At 35.5% G+C, this 19,912-nt stretch overlaps 1 protein-coding gene across 2 annotated transcripts in view; it reads right to left on the reverse strand.

Moving 5' to 3' along the window:
* LOC141565426 (quinone oxidoreductase-like protein 2) overlaps window positions 1–19,912 on the reverse strand; it is a 44,792-nt gene that overhangs the window by 16,322 nt on the left and 8,558 nt on the right. The window contains exons 2-3 of one of the 2 annotated variants that reach the window (XM_074308453.1): window positions 2,843–2,935; window positions 2,632–2,740 (exon numbers count right to left, since the gene is read on the reverse strand). In XM_074308453.1, the coding sequence (XP_074164554.1) occupies window positions 2,632–2,740; window positions 2,843–2,916 (183 nt within the window). In that variant the 5' untranslated portion in view covers window positions 2,917–2,935. Of the gene's footprint in view, window positions 1–2,631; window positions 2,741–2,842; window positions 3,097–19,912 lie in introns of those variants that run through there. The other variant, XM_074308452.1, reaches the window with a different exon arrangement.

Raw genomic sequence — 19,912 nt, forward strand, 5'->3', positions numbered from 1 at the left:
AAATAGTGCAACCAGAAAGGCAGCAAATCACTTTAGTGAAGAGAAAACAGAACAGGAAATCAAGAAACTTCTGTTCTAGTGCTCCCTTTATCAGATTTCTCCAAATTCTCATGGTTAAGGTGGATCCTTAGAAAACTTTCAGTTTTGCAAAGGGCTTTCCTTGAAAGATCCCTGTGAGGGAAGTATTACAAATATTATTATCCCCAACTTGTAGATAAGGAAACTGAGGCTCAGAAAGGTTCAGTTACTTGCCTATGATCTCACAGCTATTAAAATATCCAGACTGCGAAAGACTTACATAAACTGACACAAAGTGAAATAAGCTGGACCAGAACTTTGTACATAGTTACAGCAACATTGTGCAATGATCAACTATGATTGACTTAGCTCTTTTCAGCAATACATTGATCCAAGACAATTCCAAAGGACTTGGGCATGAGGGCAAATGCTATCCACATTGTAAGAAACAATTAATAGAGTCTGAAGATCAAAGCATACTATTTTCACTTTATTTTTTCATAGTTTTTTAATTATAGTTTTTATTTACCAGATATATGCATGGGTAATTTTACAGCCTTGACAATTGCCAAACCTTTTGTCCTAATTTTTTCCCTCCTTCTCCCCCCAAGATGGCAGGTTGACCAATACATGTTAAATATATTAAAGTATAAATTAAATATAATATGTGTATACATGTCAAGCATGTTTTTCTGTACAAAAAGAATCAGACTTTGAAATAGTGTAAAATTAGCCTGTGAAGGAAATCAAAAATGCAGGTGGACAAAAATAGAGGGATTGGGAATTCTATTTCATGGGTTTTTTTTCCCTTTTGTTCTGTTCTTTCACAACATGGCTGATATGGAAATGTTTTACATGCTTGCACATATATAACTACATAATTTCTTACTGTTTTAGGGAAAGGGGAAGGAAGGAAAGAGGAAGAAAATTTGAAACTCAAAAGAAAAAAATGAATGTTAATGATTAAAGAAGAAATAAGTTTTATATGACTAAACATATATAACCTATATCAATTTGCTTGCCATCTTGGGGAGAGTGAAGGAGAAAGAGGGAAGGAAAAAATTGGAACTCAAAATCTTCCAAAATATGAATATTAAAAATTGTCTTTAATGAAATTGGAAAAAATAAAGCACTATTAAAAATTAAATTAAGTTGAAAACTATTTTACATGCATTTGGAAAAATAAAATGCTATTGAAAAAATTGCATTACATGTAATTGGAAAAAATAAAATACTACTTTTAAAAAAGAAAAAAAGCCAAAAGAATTCAAATATTGGTCTCTTCCAACTCCAAATTCCCACCTCTCTCTACCATACCAGAACAAGCCATACCCAATAAATTTTCTAAATACTACCAATTTAACTTGGTAAAACAGGTGCTGTCAGTAACATAGGATAGAGAGGCAGAACCTAGCAAAAGAAGTAATAGATACCACTTAGGCACTGTTCACTGATTCTATAGAAACTGAGCTTATATCCTAGTATTCATCCAATTACCCAAAGCAGTCATTTTCTCTACCTCTGCTATAATCTATAAAATATTGAATATATAAGAATAATAGCAGGATAGAGTCTGAGGACTATTTCTGTCTGAACCTCAACAAAAAAAGATGAGAACAAGAAAACAGTGAGAATGATAATAATTCAACAGATACTTTCTAGGCCTAAAAGTGCTATATAAATAAGCAGCATAGTTAACCTATATTTGTACAGCACTTTACATTTTACAAAGCTTCAAAATAAGAGATATGGCAAATTGGAGGGAAAAGAAAGAACAACTATATCCAGAACTGAATTAAATGATGATGATAACAAGTGACATGTATATAGAGGCTGGAAATTTAAAATTGCATATGTTTGAGCTGCACAGCAATGATAAAAGGTAGATACTTGAGGTGTTATTCTTCCCATTTTAAAAAACCCTATTTTCTTTCTAAAGGAACAGCTATTATGTTTTAGATAGCTGCTCCATTTCTCTATCTGCCTCAGTCTCTGTGTGTGTCTCTGGCTCTGGCTCTCTCTGTTTATCCCTTTCTATCTCTGTCCTCCTCTTCCTCTTCCTTCTTTTTCTCCTACTTCTTTGTTATATATTTTTTTCTTTTTGGTGCAGAGAATGAGGTGATAGTTAAGTATTTCAGTGAATTCACTTAAACGGCAAATCCAGCATGAAGAGAAGTATCAGCAGGGGGTTCCAATAATTCTCTAGCCTAGGATGAATCAAAGAAAAACAAGGAAGGATAGAAGAAAGGAGGGAAGGAAAAAGGAGGGAAGGAGAGAGGGAAGGAGAGAGGGAAGAGAGAGGGAAGGAAGGAAGGAAGGAAGGAAGGAAGGAAGGAAGGAAGGAAGGAAGGAAGGAAGGAAGGAAGGAAGGAAGGAAGGAAGGAAGGAAGGAAGGAAGGAAGGAAGAAAGGAAGGAAGGAAGGAAGGAAGGAAGAAAGGAAGGAAGGAAGGAGAGAAATAACTATTTTCAGAGCTGATAATATAAATACAAAAAGAAAGTACTTTCCCTTAAGGAGCTCATAAGACTTAAACCATAAGCACCCAATGGACTAGAGAAGGAAAAAGGCCATGGGTCTTCCTAAGCATGACTTTTTGGTTCTGGAGATCCCCTACCTCATCAGGTTGGATGGGACGAGTGGGGACTTCCTCAATAGCCAGGGGGACCTTCAGCTCCCTGCAGATTGCTGCCCTGTAGTAGCGAGGGTAACAGGACTTGTTCTTTCTGCAAGACAAGAAAGGGGGTCCACAATTACTCCAATCCCCTGTAACAGAAAGCCAAACTCTGCTGGACTACCACAGGGTCAGGAGGACTAGGGTTTCTCACCTGTACAGAAGCCAAGATAGAAGAGTAGAAACTGGGCGATGGGATAGACAGTGTGCATATCCAGCTGCAGCCATCTTTTCTGGGTTTCACACTCTGGAGGAAGTTTTCAAACAGAAGAAGAAATATGCTTAGAAGCAGCAAGATCCCAGAGTCTGGGGCTACTCTTCTCTGAATAAAGAAAGAGGCCAAAAAAAATTGTATGGGTCATGGTACTGTGCCACCCACATCTCTAATCTTGTCTCACACCTACCCCAACTGCAAAGCTGAGCCAGGGAGGGAAAGCTGAACCACAACTGTGTGGGCAGGACTCCCCCTGGCTATTTGCAGCTCTTTCTTCTGTTAGGCTGTCTGCTGTGCTGACTGAGGAGTGACCCAAGGCATCTACACAGTACAAGATAATGGAGAAAGGTGAAAAACCATTTTAAAAATCCCAAATTGCCACCCAGACAACAACCTTCTTGAGGAGCACCTAGGTGGTGCAGTGGATGGAGTACCAGCCCTGGAGTCAGGAGAACCTGAGTTCAAATTCAACCTCAGATATTTGATACTTACTAGCTACATGACACTGGGCAAATCACTTAACCCTGATAGCCTCAAAAAACAACAGCACAAACACACAAAACAATAACCTTTTTGGTATCTGGATTGTTGTGATAATGGTGTCATTATTTTTTCCTTTAGCAAAGTTGGAAAACTCGAGCATAAACTTTTTACTACTGAAAGGGCTACCTCTTATGTTAATAGCAACAAAGAAGTCACATAATCATATAAAGAGGCTTTGAAGTTGGTTTGATTAATTTTTTTAAGATCTGATCTCTCTACTCTCCTTGAGGCCAGCAGTTTCTCTTTGTTTTTGTTTATTTCTTCTCTTGCTTAATATTAATTGCTTTCTATAATGGTTGCAGTACAACCAGAAAGCAAATATCTATTAAGCCCTTTCAGTAATGTAAAGAAAACATTGTGCTCAATGCTGGACAAATAGAAAAGTAAGGCAGCCCTGCTCACAGAAGTCTCGGGCTTTAATAGGAGGGAGACAATACATAGAGATTTCAGGCTCAAATAAATAGAAAGATTTCATTTTCCAGGGGGTACCAAGACAGTATTTTGTATTTGTATTATATTAATATTTGTGTGTTTTTTTATGTTTTTTTTTTTGTTTTGTTTTTTGTTTTTGTTTTTGAGGCTGGGTTAAGTGACTTGCCCAGGGTCACACATCTAGGAAGTGTTAAGTGTCTAAGACCAGATTTGAACTCAGGTCCTCCTGAATTCAAGGCTGGTGCTCTCTCCACTGCGCCACCTAGCTGCCCTCTATATTAATATTTGTATTATAGCAAAACAATTCTACTCTCACATACTGCCAGAGATGCCCTTCCTGCTCCTTCTCCAAAATGAATTCCATCTCTTCCACTGCCTCGAACTCATGTGAGTCTGCCCTTTGGGTCACTATTTACAGTCTCCCTGTAAATGACCTCTAAGCTTTCAGTTCCTGAGGTGTAGCCTCACCTATTTACACCAAATGGTTGTCACTTGTTAGCTTTTCTGTGGGACTTTGAACAAATCCCTTAATATCCCACATTCCCTTAGGAACTCAGTTTCCTTATCTGTAAAAAAAGAAATGAGGGAAATTTGGACTTGATCTATAGTGCCATTTCTGACTTCTGGCTAAGAATTATTAGTGTAATAGGGCTTTGACATGAGCCCATCTCAAATAAGATGGATAAATGTTAATATACTAGGAACCTCAGTTTCCTTGTCTGTAAAAAAAAAAAAATGAGGGAAATTTGGACTTGTTATGTAGTGTCACTTCTGGCTATAAATCATAGGGATTATTAGTGTAATAGGGCTTTGACAGGAGCCCATCTCAAATAAGATGGAGAAATATGGAAGGTGTCAGGACCTGCTTCTGGACTAAGTTACCTGGCATTTTCCTGCCATATGGATAAAAAAGATCCTCTTTCCATTGGCTATATAGCTGATTGTGTTCTTTAAAACTACCAGACAGGGAGAGTCATTCCTCCAATGTCTGATAGCACCCAGAGTAAAAGTCCTATCTGCTCACAGCATAGTCATCCAGTACTAAGCTGGGAGAGAGAAGAGTCACATTTCCCTTCCCCTTTGGGGACACTGAAGCCACAAAAATTGTTTCATGGTTTAGATTTGTTTTATCCTCTTCAGTTCTAGGAACAGAGTCTAAAACCAGTGAGCTCAACTCAATATGAGTGAATTTGGAGCCAAGATTCCAAGCAAAATATTGCTTCCAATTCTGCAGAGAAACCTGTAAAAGCAGTGTGCCAGGAATAAAAAGTTCAGGGAACTTTGGAATGGGCAGGTGTAGGACTGTGCTGTTTAGGAACTGATTTCTCAGACCAGTTCTGATGATCTTGTGATGAAGAGAGCCATCCACACCCAGAGAGAGGACTGTGGGGACTGAGTGTGAATCACAACATGGCATTTTCACTCTTTTTGTTGTTTGCTCACATTTTATTTTCTTTCTCATTTTTTTTCCTTTTTGATTTGATTTTTCTTGTGCAGCAAGATGATCATATAAATATGTATATCTATATTAGACGTAATATATCTTTTTACTATGTTTAACATATAGTGGATTGCTTGCCATCTAGGGGAAGTGAAAAAGGAAGGGGGGTAAATTAAAACACAAGGTTTTGCAAGGGTTAATATTGGAATATTATCCATGCATATGTTTTGAAAATAAAAAGCTTCAATTAAATAAATAAATAAAATGTTTTTTTTTAAATTAATTAATAAAGAAATTGTGAACCTAATCCCCCTGCTGTCCCTATTCTGAGGTGGTATACAGTGAAAATTATGCCTGTGCCCCAGGTACTGGGAGGAAAGAGAAAAATAGCTATTTGTTTCTGCTATATTTTTGGAGTAAATATTCCTTCACAGAAGTTGGACTGAGTGTTAAATAGTAATGCGGAACTGGAAATCTTGGACTCTTAAATTGGAGAAATACTATTGGTAGGGAGTTGAGCCAATGGCAGCAACCAGACTCACTCCAATCCTTTTAACACACTAGAGAATTCTGGAGAAAAGGTAAAATGTGACATATCTGACCTTCAGGCAGTGGGGTGGAGTGGAGAGGGGAAGGAAGGAGTTAGTTATTGTTATTCTACCAAGAATTAGAAGAAAGGTAACAGAACAGAGAAGATACAAAGTTTGTTGATTAATCTAGAGTGGGAGGCAACCTCCAAGTCCTTTATGAAAATTTTCTTTGTGTGCTACTGTCCCAGGAAGACATTAAACCTTCATTTCAATACAATAATAGCAAAATACACATCTTGTACACCCAAGAGCATGAGTTTCTGTCATTAAAAATATTTGCATTACAAGGAGGACATGGATATATGTTCAGAAAAATTGCATCTGTTTAACCTATATCGGATTACTTGCTGTCTTGCAAAGCCTGGGAGATAAGAGGGAGAAAATTTTGTAACACAAGGTTTTGCAAAGGTGTACGAGGAAAACTATCTTTGCATGTTTTGGGGAAAAAATACTATTATCAAAAATGTGTATTTGCAAGGATTAAACAGCAATATCTAAAAATGTATTCCTTTATTCATTATTCCCTAGGTAGCTGAGAACTTTATAAAGACTTGTCCCTGCACCTAGTTCTGGTGGAGGATAAGATAACTTAGCCACTCACCAGTAAAATTTGGGTTTCATGGCACAGTATGAAGTGCTTCTTTTAAGAAAAGAATCAATGACATTTGTTTTTTTCATTTGGTGTTTGAGTCACGTTCAAAATGGGATCCAGAACAAGTAAAGGAGTTCTAACCCATCCTTCTTCCATTTGGACTCATAACTTGAAAAAAACCAGAAAAAATCATTTAATAAAGAGATGAAGGAGTTCATGTCTCCCTTCTGCCCTAACAAGGCAGGTTTGGACATGTTTCTATTTTCTTGTGAAAGTTGAGGCAAGAGTATCTGTTAGTTTCTAAGTAATGCAGTTACCCTTGGGACAGCAGTGTTTAAAATGCTTGTGACTATTATAATTAAAGCTAAATCACTAGGTGTGGTTGTTCAGGCCAATAGTACCCTCTGCCAGGAGAGGCTGAAGCAAGTTGGATTACCTATCAAGTGTTTGCATTAAATTCATCACCAGTATATTAAACCTGTAGGAAAGAAGGAAGGGAAAAGGGGAATGGCTGCCTAAGGGACAAACTGGACGGATCAGAAACCCAGATAGTCAAAGCTCCCATGTTGATTAACAGTGGGATCAGATTAATGAATGACCACTGATCTTCCAGCCTGTATTGCAAAGGAACTTATATACTGTGCCAGCAATGATGTTGGCTACCATTTTGACTGATGAGATAGCAATATATTACTTAAAGTACTGGCATAGAACTATATTGACATCCTTGCCATGATTGAGACCAAAAGTCAGAAAGAAGTTTGAGGTAAACAGAAGAATGACTCACAGATTGCCCTTTGAGAATTCAAACTGGTGGAGTTGATATAATTGAACACACAAAGGCAATTAGAAATATCAGCTCAGCATACCCTATGTTATTTGCAGCTCTCATGACCAAGAAGGCACTGAGTACAATAGAAGTCAAAACATTCTATGAACAATTTCATAAAATTCTCCAAACTAAGTCAACACACACCATGTTATTTGATGACTTTGTGAACAGATGAGAAGAGAAAAAAGTAACAGTAGGGAGAATATGGTCTAGAATTTAGGAAATTGAAGAAGCCAAAGGCTTGTAGACTACTCAGAAGCTTCCTGTCTATAATTTTAGATCTGTTTTCTTCAATTATGCAATTAACAATCATTTAATGATGTGGGTCTTCCCCGACTGCTATGTACATATTGTGCTATATATTGGGTGGGCTCACATTTGGACAACTCCTGCCTCCTGGGAGTTTACATTCTAAGAGGAGGAACTTACATTGAATAAAGGACTTACATGTCACTTGAACTCCCTAGTTCTTAGTTTCCCATCTGTAAAATGAAGGTACTGGACTAAATAATCTGTAAGGTCTTTTCTGTTCTATGAGTCTACTATGATCCTATAACTATCCAGTATTGCTCTCTTCTAATTTTCCATTGCCTAAATTCTCTCATTTCCTTTCCCAGGCATTACTAAGACAAATTCACCTGCTCTCTTTAGTCAGGAGTATTTTATTGGCTTGGAATCTATATACCCACTTCACAGTTTGTTATTAATTATTATTAGCCTGACCTGGATTTGGATGTGTAACTGCCTGCTGTTAAGAGTGGATTTAGCTATCCTCATCTCTGCTGGATAACTTCTTTTGATCACAACTCTGAATTACCGTAACTTTCCTCCCAGCCTGTATCTCTTTTTTTTATCTCTTTCCCCCACTTTCACTCACATATCAGACAATTATTTATTACTAATTTGCTTACTTAGAACTAAAGCATTATACTAGAGATACAAAGATAAAACATAACATTTCCCTGCCCTCAAAGACATTATATTCTCCTTAAAATGCTCAAATTAGCTTGATATAAGGTAAAGAAGGAACATATAGGAGAGATACTGAAAAGGACTTTAGAAAACTATGAAGTGATAGAGTTAATTGTGGGGGGAGAAGAGAGAAAGGAATCAGAGAAGGCATCTTTGACTGGGATCTTCTTGAAAGCATGAAATGTCATTTGCCTTTATTTGTATCCCCAGCACTTAGCACAGTGTCTGGCATTGTAATAAGACACTTCACTAACTTTACTGATCAATTGTTATGCATGAAATGACCCAATCAAGGTCAGATGATGCAAATTTGTGGTGCATCTGGGATGACATGGTTTCTTGACTTCCAGAAGCATTCAGTAGCATGAAAGTAGGAGTGAAAAAGGCAAAGAGTGAGGAAAAAGGATTCCCTTCATTGATTCTGATAATCAGTGATAATGACAGACAGGGATTAGGTGATGGGGATGTTCAGGACAGATGGCCTTATCTTTTTAGTAAAGTAGGAGGGAGGCAAAGTAATCTGCCATGAGATAGAAAAATGACATGCTTCCCATTCTCAATTTTTCTAGATCAATTTTTAAAGATACCATTTACAGTGAAAGTATATAATATCATTTTCTCTCATACTCATTTTATTCTCTAAGATTCCCTTGAGGCAGGTAAGTGAGGTAGTGAAGAGATTACCATGCTTGGAATCAGAAAGATTCATCTTACTGAGTTCAAATTTGGCCTTAAACAATCACTAACTGTGGGGTCCTGGGCAAGTCACTTAATTCTGTTTGCCTCAGTTTCCTCATCTGCAAAATGAGCTGGAGAAGAAAATGGAAACCGCTCCAATATCTATGCTAAAATTATGCTAAATGGAGTGAGGAAGAGTTGGACATGACTGGACAAGATTCCCTTCTTTTGAGTGAATGGTGCACTGTGCCGTAGCATTTTACTATCTGACTTAAAAAACTGTTTTGAAACAAAATCAAATATGTTTTTTTTAATATTTCAATCATTGATAGCATCGATATATATAAATTAGGCAGAATAAATCTTGTTTCTTCACAAGGGCTACTTGTATGTTATTCATGTAGGTTAAAAAAAAGTTGAGGGCAGAGACCATACTTTTTTCATATTAAGCATGTAGTTTTCTAGTATATGTTTACAGAATCAAATTGAATTTCTCTTATATTTGTTAGGTCTTTATAACACCCAAAGGTTCACCAGTGGATTTTTCATCATATGCTAGCTATGAAAGGTTCCTTTTTTCCTGGTAAAGAAGTACATTGTCCATAATGCAATGTGGTGCTAAGGAACATTTCATGGAAGCTTGTCTTCTCCTCTCTGCTTTAGTACAACATAAGGAGGTGCCAGAGAGTGAGTTATCAAAGGATATTAGGACCAAGAAAGTATAAAGGGTAGATGACCAAAGAAGAGAATGAGAAGGAATCAGTCATAACAAGAGAAAATAATTCTTGTCAGGGGACAACACTCTTCTCTACAAGAGGGCTCTCTAACCCTTAAAAATCAACGATGGTTAAAGATTATCCCTGGCAATCCTGACTTAGCTAGCAATTTGCTATTGTTTATATGAGGCAAATTATTATTGAGAAATATGGTGAAGGGTATAACATTTGAATCTGGGTCTTCCTGATTCCAAATCCAACAATACTTTCACCACTATGCCATGCTAAACTCATGTCTTCTAGCTCAGGAGACCTTGCCATTGTACCAAGATGAAAAGACGCTCTAGTATTCTGGGACTTAACTGAAGTCTACGAACAGGAGCATTTGGGGAAAAAAAACTACTATCTATTGGAACTCTACATAGAAGAGATAGAGGAGAAAAGTTTTGGTGAACCTATATCTTTGCTTTAGATCTCCCTAGATAATCAGTGACTGTTTAAATAAAATCATCTCAGTGTTTGCATCAAGGACCCCAATTCATAATGATTAGTTATAAATAAAATTAATAAGCAACATAATGATTAAGCTTGATTCAAAAGTATTTACATTTATATTAATTAATTTCAATGCATAAATTGTCATAACCTGGTCACTCTAAATCCTCAAAAAAAAAAAACTATTTTCTTGCTTCATTCATTCCAATTAACTTTTTTGCCTATATGGCCATTATTCATATACACTCTGATCTTCTGAGTCTGCTTTTTAAGGTTTTCATTATATAACAAAGGTCATTTCCCATTTCTTTAATGCCTTGTAATCAGATATCTTAATTTCACTGTGCACTCTATTATGCTAAAGAACTGGAATTCATGTTACTGTTTCCTGTTGTTGAACCTTTAGGTTGCTTTTAGCTTTAAAAAAAAATAATGTTGTTATAAACTTCTTAGAAGTGATGGCTTTTTTGTTGGTAGGTTTTTTTTTCATTTTTATTTTATAACATTCTCAACAATGGAGCTATTGAATCATGAGATACAAGATTATACTCTTTGTAATTTTCATTATGCACTGCTAGACTGTTTTCTAAAAATACTCTACTAGATCCATAATCAACCAGATGTGAAGAAGAAAAAATGGTTTCTCCATAACCCTGACAGCCGGATTTCATTTTTTTTTAATGATTGGGGCCAATTTCATAAATTCAAATCTGACCTCAAACATTGACCAAATGTGTGATCCTGACAAGTCACTTAACCTTTTGTTTGCCTCATCTGTAAAATGAGCTAGAGAAAAAAATGGTAAACCACTCCAGTGTCTTTGCCAAGAAAACCTCAAATGAGGTCACAAAGAATCAAATAGGACTAATTGACTAAAACAAAAGCAGTGGTTTTTTTTTATTCTTAGTGAATGGAGTACTTTTTTAAAAAATTTTTTTTACAATTTATTTTTTCTCTTTTTAAAACTGTTCATTTAAATCCATTGGTAATTCATCCACCATGAGCTGGTTGTTCTCTATAAATTAGAAACTGCTTATATTTCATAATTCAGATTTTTATCTATAATATTTATAATATACATTTCTGAGCGCCAAAGTTTCAAAATATTTTATTTTGATTACAATATTTTATTGTACAGAAATTTTAAATCTAGAATATCTATCTTGTCTCAAACAAATCCTTCAATTTTAATTAAAAATATATCTCTTAGCTACAATTGAAATAAATATTCCATTTTTATATCAAATAATTGTTTCCTTTTTTAAAAAAAGTTATTTCATGCATCCATTCTTGCAAGAATGCAAAATAAATCTTGTATTCAAAAAAAATATTTTTTAAAGACTATCATTCAACTGAAATTCAGGCCTACAGTGTCAGAGGTGGATCAAAATAAGTAGTTCTTAGCTTCTTTTATGTCATGAATCCTTTTGGTGGTCTGATAAAACTAGAAATTTCCTCCATAGAAAAATATATTCAAATATGTGAAACAAAATGCAAAGAATTCTATTGAAATATAGTTATCAATTTTTTTAAATCATGGGTCCCATGTTAAGAACCCTTAAAGTTTTATATTAAAAAAAATTCTTAAAAATGTGTTAATTAATTCAGTTTCATATATTGTATCTAGGTTTTACTGTAACACATGTAAAATGTATGGGATTGCCTGTCATCGGGGGGAGGGAATGGAAGGAGGGGGGGATAATTTGGAAAAATGAATACAAGGGATAATATTATAAAAAAAATTACTCATGCATATATACTGTGAAAAAAATTCCAAAAAAATTTGTTAATTAATTCAGTTTTTATTATTTATAGGTAGTTCGAAAATTGAGCTTTTGTATATATTTACTTGGATGTCTTATGTCTCTATTCTGTCTTATTCAGATACTTTTTTATTTTTCTAGGAGAGTAGAATGTGATAATCATTTTCAATCAGTCAATTAACAAGTATTTATGAAGCACTTACTATGGTAGTAGGTGCTGTGGTAGACTCTTAAGATACAAGTAAAAGAATGAAATAATCCACACTCACTAATATTATAAGGAGAGAAGAGAGTAAGTATATAAACAAATATATATTTGTTTTGTTTATTGTATTGTATTATTGTAATATTATATAAGTATTAAGTAAATAAATACAAATTGCATACAAAATAGCTAAATACAAAATTCTTTGTGGAGGAGAACACTAGCCTTTGTGGGGTGAAGATATGAAGAAATGTTTCATACAGAAGATACTCCTTGAATTCCTCTTAAAGAAAAGGACTATGTTTTTTTAGTCTGGGATATCAGTTTCATCAGCCTTTTTCCTCAAGATGCCTCTTGATTTTCTTGTCTGCTCGTTTTTCATACAAAGGCTTCATTATCATGTAATCTAGTACTAGAATCTCTTGAGGTTTCAACTGATATTTCATTAACTATGCAAATTAGTTTGAGTAATATTGTAATTTTTTACTACACTGATCTGACCTATTGATGAACATTAAATGTTATTAAGGTCTCATTTTATTTCAGTTATTAACATTTTACAGTTGTCCTTAAAAAAGGTCATACATATTTCTAAATAGGTTAATTTCTGAATAGTTAAAAGATTTTGTTGCTATTGAAAATGGGATTGTATGATGTCTTTTTGGTCTTTAATGTTAGCAAATAAGAATTTGACCTATTTTGTGAATTGATATTACATCCTGCAACCTTGATAAATTCATTTATTGTTTTCATTAGTTTTCTGGTTGAGAAAATTGGATTTTCTAGAAACACTATCATGTAATATGCAAAAATGATATTGTGACCTCATAATTTCCTGTATTATTCCCACTAATAGCTTCTTCTGTCTCATTAGAATTTTCAAAATTATTTCCAATAAAAGTGATGAAGTGGTCATTCTTGTTATTTATCAGTTTTTACATAAATATTTAATATTTCTTTAATATTTCTACATTGCATAGTATTTTGACTCTCATTTTATGGCACATGCTTTGTTGTTATTGTTTTTTAATCCATTTCTATGATGTTTTTACACTTGTTAAATGTTAGATTTTATCAAAATTGAAATATCCTTGTCTAAATATTGTACCAATATTACCAGTGGTAATATTGGCAGAAATGGCTAGGTCGGGAGGATTCTGGGAAGATGACAGAATAGGTAAAAAACATTCTGAACTTGTCAGACTTCCCCCCCCCCCAAACAAGATGAAATTGCACCTTAGGGCAAACAAACAACAGTTAAAAACAAATGAGCTGGAGCAAAACAGCAATCCTCCTGGTACAACTGGAGAAGATTCAAAGAAAGATACCAGTACTGAGATATGGCCCATGAGAAGTATAAACATCTCCAGGTTAATTCTATTGAAAAAGCTAAACCCTGGGAGTTAGATGGCTTTAGACGTAATCTCTGCAGGGAACCACAGGAACTTTCATCTCTTGGACAGTGTGAAGAGTTGAGGGTCTGAGACTGGGAACATTGGTAGAATCTCTATTTATAAAGAATACCAGGACCAAATGTATTGCCAAAAAGCAGCCCTGGGTGAGAGGGAATTACTACACCTGGTGAGAGCAGAAATAGTGGGGCAGGAACAGTGCTAAATATGGGCATTTAGAGAAAGATTGTGTTCTTGGTTTGGGGTTCCAGGTCAGAGGGGAGAAATGAAGGAAGACCTGAAGCCAGAGGCACCATTCTCCATATCCCAGGACTAGAGATGATTAGACCAGAAATCTGCTACAATCATAGAAATGAGAATAGATAAGACCAGGGTTCATCTTCAGAAAAGATTACTAAAATTAAAAAAAAATACCTCTTCTATCCCAAAGAGTAATGGTTACCTTCTCAAAAAGAATTCATAGAACTTTCAAAAAAGACTTTAAAAATCAAATGAGGAAGATTGAGGGAAAACTTAAAAAAAAATCCAAGAAAAAAAACCAAGATAATTACATAAAGAAATTCAATCAACTATAATAAACTGTTAATACTCTCTTGGGCTTGACACACTTGACAACTTTCCTGTCTGTAAAATGTATGGGAGAAGAAATGGCAAACCACTCCAATGTCTTGGCCATGAGTACTCCAAATGGAGTTACAAAGAGTAGGATGTAACTGAAAAGGACTGAACAACAAGGAAGACAGGAAAAGCCCAGGAGAGTACTAACAGCCCAGGTCCAGGGATTCCGAGGTCCCTGACACTCTATCTGGAGATCTTAGAGAGGTCCTAGAAGATTCTACACTCTAAATTTCAACCCTCTGGAGCAGGAGGCTTTGGGAGGGGGAGAATAAGGAGGTAAGGGTGGGCCAAAGAACCCAGGGGCCTTGAGGAGACCAAACAGGGCCAACCATCCCACCCAAAAGTGCAGCAGGGGATGCAGGCTGGCCCCTGCACAAAGATCCAATTCAAAAATCAAAACTAGAAAGATGAGTAAATCAAAGAAAACAAGCAATATCAAAAACTATCACAAATCTAACTTTATAACCAATATAGAGACTCAAAGAAAAAAATAAATTTTCCCCAAAGACCACAAGGATACTTAGAAAAGGTGAAGAAAAAATATAGTACATAATACTGTGTTAAGTGCTAGAAACACAAAGAAAAGCAAAAACACTCTCTGACCTAAAGGAGCTCATGTTCTTATGAGGGTGACAATATGCAAATAACTACATGAATACAAGATAGATACAGTGTTAATGAAAGGCAGTCCTGGAAGGGATGGCACTAGGCAGCTAGACTGACTGGGAAAGTTCCTTTGCTAAAAATAGGATTTGACCTGAATTTAAGAAAACTAAGCAAGGGGGGCAGCTAGAGTACCAGCCATGGAGTCAGAAAAACCTGAGTTCAAATTTGAAGGAAAGAAGGAGGGGAGAAAAAAGAGGGGGGAGGAAGGGAGAGAGAAAGGAAGGGAGGGCAAAAGGGAGGAAGGGAGAGAGGGATGAAGGAAGGGAGGAAAGAAATTAAGAAGGAAAGGTGAGGATATAGAGCAATCTAGGCATGAAGGATAATCAGAACAAAGCATGGAGATGGGAAACAGTGTCATGTGCAAGTTATAACAAGGATAGTTGGATTTAGAGTTTGTGGAATAAAGGCTAAGAAAACTGGAAAGATAGGAAAAGGTAATCTAGTCCAACTCTCTCATTTTGCAGACAAGATATCTAAGACCCAGAGAAATGAACATCTCTAAAATCTACATAAAGCAGCTAAGATCATAAAGCTCCCAAGCAGGAGCTCAGGATCCAAAGTCAGATCTTCTGAAAAGAATAGAAAAATCACAAAGGAAAACTACTTAAAGATTTAAACCCAAATACATCATCAGAATATTGTTATTGAATCATTTCAAATGTGTCCAACTTCTTATGACCCCATTTGGGATTTTCTTGACAAAGATAATGAAGAGGTTTGTCATTTTTTTTCTCCAGCTCATTTTACAGATGTAGAAGCTATGTCAGTGGGCTTACCCAGGGTCACACAGCTAGTATGTGAGGCTTGTGTTTGAACTCACAAAGATGATCTTCTTGACTACAGACCCAACACTCTATCCACTAAACTCCTAGCTGCCCCATCATCAGGACTCCAGGGTAGAATGAAACAATCCTACAATACTTGTCTGTTAAATATAAACTCTGATCATGAAGAATATTTGTAAATGTAGTGCCACATTCTAACATATTTTATTGTCTACTTATACATAATATATATATGAATTTATATGTAAAATATATATATATTTATATATGTATGTGTGTATATAATCACTAAGGACTTTGGTCTATAATTTTTCAAATATCATAGTGGCTAGATTTAAAAATTAGGATCATATCAAAGATGATAGTATTCCATTGTTTTCTATACTTATGTAATCCTGGGCTCGTGGACTCCCACAGAATACTACAGAGATGTCAAACTCTGCATGAAGAACCCAAAAAAATAGTCTAGGAGCTGCATTGTTTTGGGACTTTTTTCTTAAACTATCCCTCAATGCAAGATTTTGGAAAGCAGTGGTTATAGGGCAGAGTTGTTGGATTTATAGAGCAAGAGAGAAATTGCCAAGAGCTATGAGTATCCACTAGTAAAACAATAAATATTCCATGCAGGGACAAATTCCCATTTCCACCCTGGGTAAGGTAGCAACAGCCCTACTGAGGGGCCAGCAACTTGAGGTCCCAGTTTCTTCATCAGATCAAACTGATTCCTCCTCCTTCCCCATTCCACTGCTCATTGACCTTTCATTTCTATTACTTCATTTCCTTTGAATTTAAAAATAATGAAAATTTGACAGCCACTAATCTTTTTTTTTCATGATTAATTTTGGTGGCAGAGATTTATCCAGAGATTTTGATCCTTTTAAGGAAATGAGAGGCATTGTACTTGCTTCAGCATGAATCGAAGTCCAGGCAAAGGTATGAATACTGATCCTGTCTGGAAGTCTCCCAGACAAGAGAGTCATACCAGAATCCTATTCAAAGGTCAATATGCTTTTCCATGAACAGGAAAATTCATAGAAAGGTAAAACTTATGACCCTAGACCTACCTTGAATCAAACTGACCCACAAGAAGGGTCAGTTTCCATAGGGGTGGTGTTCAGACTCAATGAGAATTCGAGCACAAAAACAAGCTAGAGCTCTTCCATCCACTCAAACATCCTTCAAGTGGAAATCAACTATAACAGGAATACTCCGTCACACTTCTTTTGAATAGTAAGGGGGAATCATGATCATGATATATTACACATTTAAGGAATAGTATCTTGATAGAGAAATTGGTTTTTCTTTGCAGGTTCAAAAGAATTAATTTATAAATGCAAAAATCTATCTGGGCCAGGCTAATTTTTATAACGTATTCCTTTCACTGAGATTAATTGATTTTACTAATTTCTTAGACACAGTCTATACATGAACCCCTATATCCCAAATCTTTTTGGCTTAAAGTGATATGCCAAGAGCTGTAGCCTTGCCCAAAAAGAAATCTAGTCTTTAGTGGCAAATATTACATAAGACATCCACGTGTTCCCCCAACAACTCATTTTCCCACCTTTGCTCAATTTCCTTTATTTTGCTAGAATTCCCTTCTTTCCCATGTCTACCTATGGAAGTCTTATTCAGTTTGATGTTATCATGAGTAGAGTGTCAATCATCTGGGAGTCAGGAAGAACAGATTTCAAATTCTATTCTTAGCTGCTTACTAACTACATGAATCTAGGTAGGTCAAACAATGAAAATGCCAAATTCATCTACTGCATCACCAGCCATCACCAGCTGTCCTAAGTTTTGCTTTGCCACTGGACTTGGAAGACTCTGAAAGAGAGAGTGAGCTAATGACTTTGCACAAGTCTGCCTCACTTAAATCCAATTCACACATGAATCAAGAGATCATCCTGTCATTGGTCCTCTTTAAAAACAAAGGAACAGGGGCAGTTGGTGGTGCAGTGGATAGAGCACCAGCCCTGAAGTTAGGAGGACCTGAGTTCAAATCTGGTCTCAGACACTCAACACTTCTTGGCTGTGTGACCCTGAGCAAGTCAATTAACCCCAATTGCCTCAGCAAAAAAAAAAAAGAAGAAAAGGAACAACAAAATATTAGTTTCTCATTATTGTGGGTATTAAATGGGATTACATATCTAACACATCTTACAAACCTTAAAGTGCTATATAAATTCTAGTTATTACTATTAATTATTATTTAGCCTTTTAAGTTTATCTAGCTCACATATCACCTCTTTGGAGCTTTCCCTAAGCCACCATAAAAACCTCCTTCATAATGTGGCAACTCTTTATTTGTACCTCTCTTCCTCCCATTTCCATTTTGCATTAAAGCTATTTATGTCTATGTCTTCAATCATCCACAAATCATAAATTCTGTGAGAAGAGATTATATCTTATTCATTTTTATGCCTCACTCTAGGGCCTTAGAAGATGATTTGCACATAAAACTTGCTCAATAAATATTTGCTGGATCTAATTAGATGAATTAAACTTACAGTATGACTATGCAAAAACATGGTCATCTATTACTTTTAAGAAATACGATGCTGAGTTTCTCAGCAGGTTCTTGGCTACATTTAAAAAAAAACAAGTATATTCTAATGAGGGCAGGCCAAGACTGCTTAATTCTTTTGTTCAAAAATGCTTTTTCATAGAACCACAGAATCACAGAATGTGAGAATTGGAAGGAACCCTGGAGACTATCCAGTCCACTCCATATCCAAAATGAATCCCTAGTCATTGGTCCTCTTGAGAATGAAGGATGAACAACTAAAAAGGAGCCTCTAATCTAAGCAATTTTCTAGTACTCCATAAGGTCAATTATCAGATAATTATCTCTAAATAAACAAGCTAGTAATCTTAGAATTTCATAACATAACTGTGACTGTAATTCAAGCACAAATATTGCAACAAATATTTTTATAATTTCTATGAGATGGTGCAATGGATAGAGCATTGGATTTGGAATCAGGAAAACTCATCTTCATGAATTCAAATATGGCTTCAAATACTTACTATGTGGCAAGTCACTTAATCCTGTTTGCCTCAGGTTCCTGATCTGTAAAATGAGTTGGAGATGAAAATGGCAAACCACTCTAGTGTCTTTGCCAAGAAAACCCCAAAGAGGATCATAAAGAACTGGACATGACTGAAAAATTACCGAACAACAATTATTTTACAAGGCACTTTATGGATACAAAAACAAGATAAATCCCAACATCAAAGAGTTTATAATCTACTAAGGAATCAGAAAGACTGTGAGACAAGGTACATGAACTAGGACATGAAAAGAAACTAAGACATCTAGGGGGTACATGTGAGGAGAGAACTATTTTAGGAAAGCTGGTCAGTCTTTTCAAAGACTTTGAAATTTGAATGCCAAATTCAGGACAGTTTGACCAGAACATAGAGTACACCATGGGGAATGATAGTTTTGAAAACTAGATTAGAGAGACATTTTAGGTAAAGAAATATGTATTTTACCCTAGAGGTTATAATGAAGTCACTGAAGAAATATAATCAGAAATATGTCTTAGAAAGCTTATTTTAGGATGAATTAAAGGATTAATTAGAAAAGAGAAAGATTAGAAGTTCAATTAGGAGACTATTACAGTAGTCCAGGGGAGAGGTTATAAACCATAGCAATGACTTTGAAAGGAATGGATTTAATAAATGATGCAATAGTAGAATGAATAAAACTTGGCAATTGATTGAATAAAAGGGATAAGAGAAAGGGAAAAGTTAAATGTTAGAAATACGGGGGGGATGATGGTGCCCTCATCAGAAATAAGAAAGCTGTTAAAATCTTATCCAACTTCTGTTCAATAATTATTTCAAGAAAACTAAAAGATATGATAGACTTTGTAGAGTCGGGAATAAGATGAGGAGAGAATAGGAATAGAAAAAAAGTTCTTAATATAACTCTTGAATATTAACACAGAACCTATGAAAATCAGGAGTGTAAAAGAATAAAGCAATAAAAATTAATGTCAAAACAATAATTTTATAGGCAGGTGAAAAGAAAACCTGATTCTTTTGAAACTGTAATCTTAAAACACTACAAGTGTAAGGTATTATTATGCCTGAAAAAACAGCTGAGTATAAAATGTCATTTTTAAGATCTATCGCTTGAATCTAGATAGAAATTAAGAAGCAGCATGGGGCAATGGAAGCTCTTTCTCTCTGTGTCTCTGTGTCTCTGTGTCTCTGTGTCTCTGCCTCTCTCTCTCTCTCTCTCTCTCTCTCTCTCTCTCTC

The sequence above is a fragment of the Sminthopsis crassicaudata genome, chromosome 4 (genome assembly GCF_048593235.1).
Source record: "Sminthopsis crassicaudata isolate SCR6 chromosome 4, ASM4859323v1, whole genome shotgun sequence".
In the NCBI taxonomy this organism is placed as follows: domain Eukaryota; kingdom Metazoa; phylum Chordata; class Mammalia; order Dasyuromorphia; family Dasyuridae; genus Sminthopsis; species Sminthopsis crassicaudata.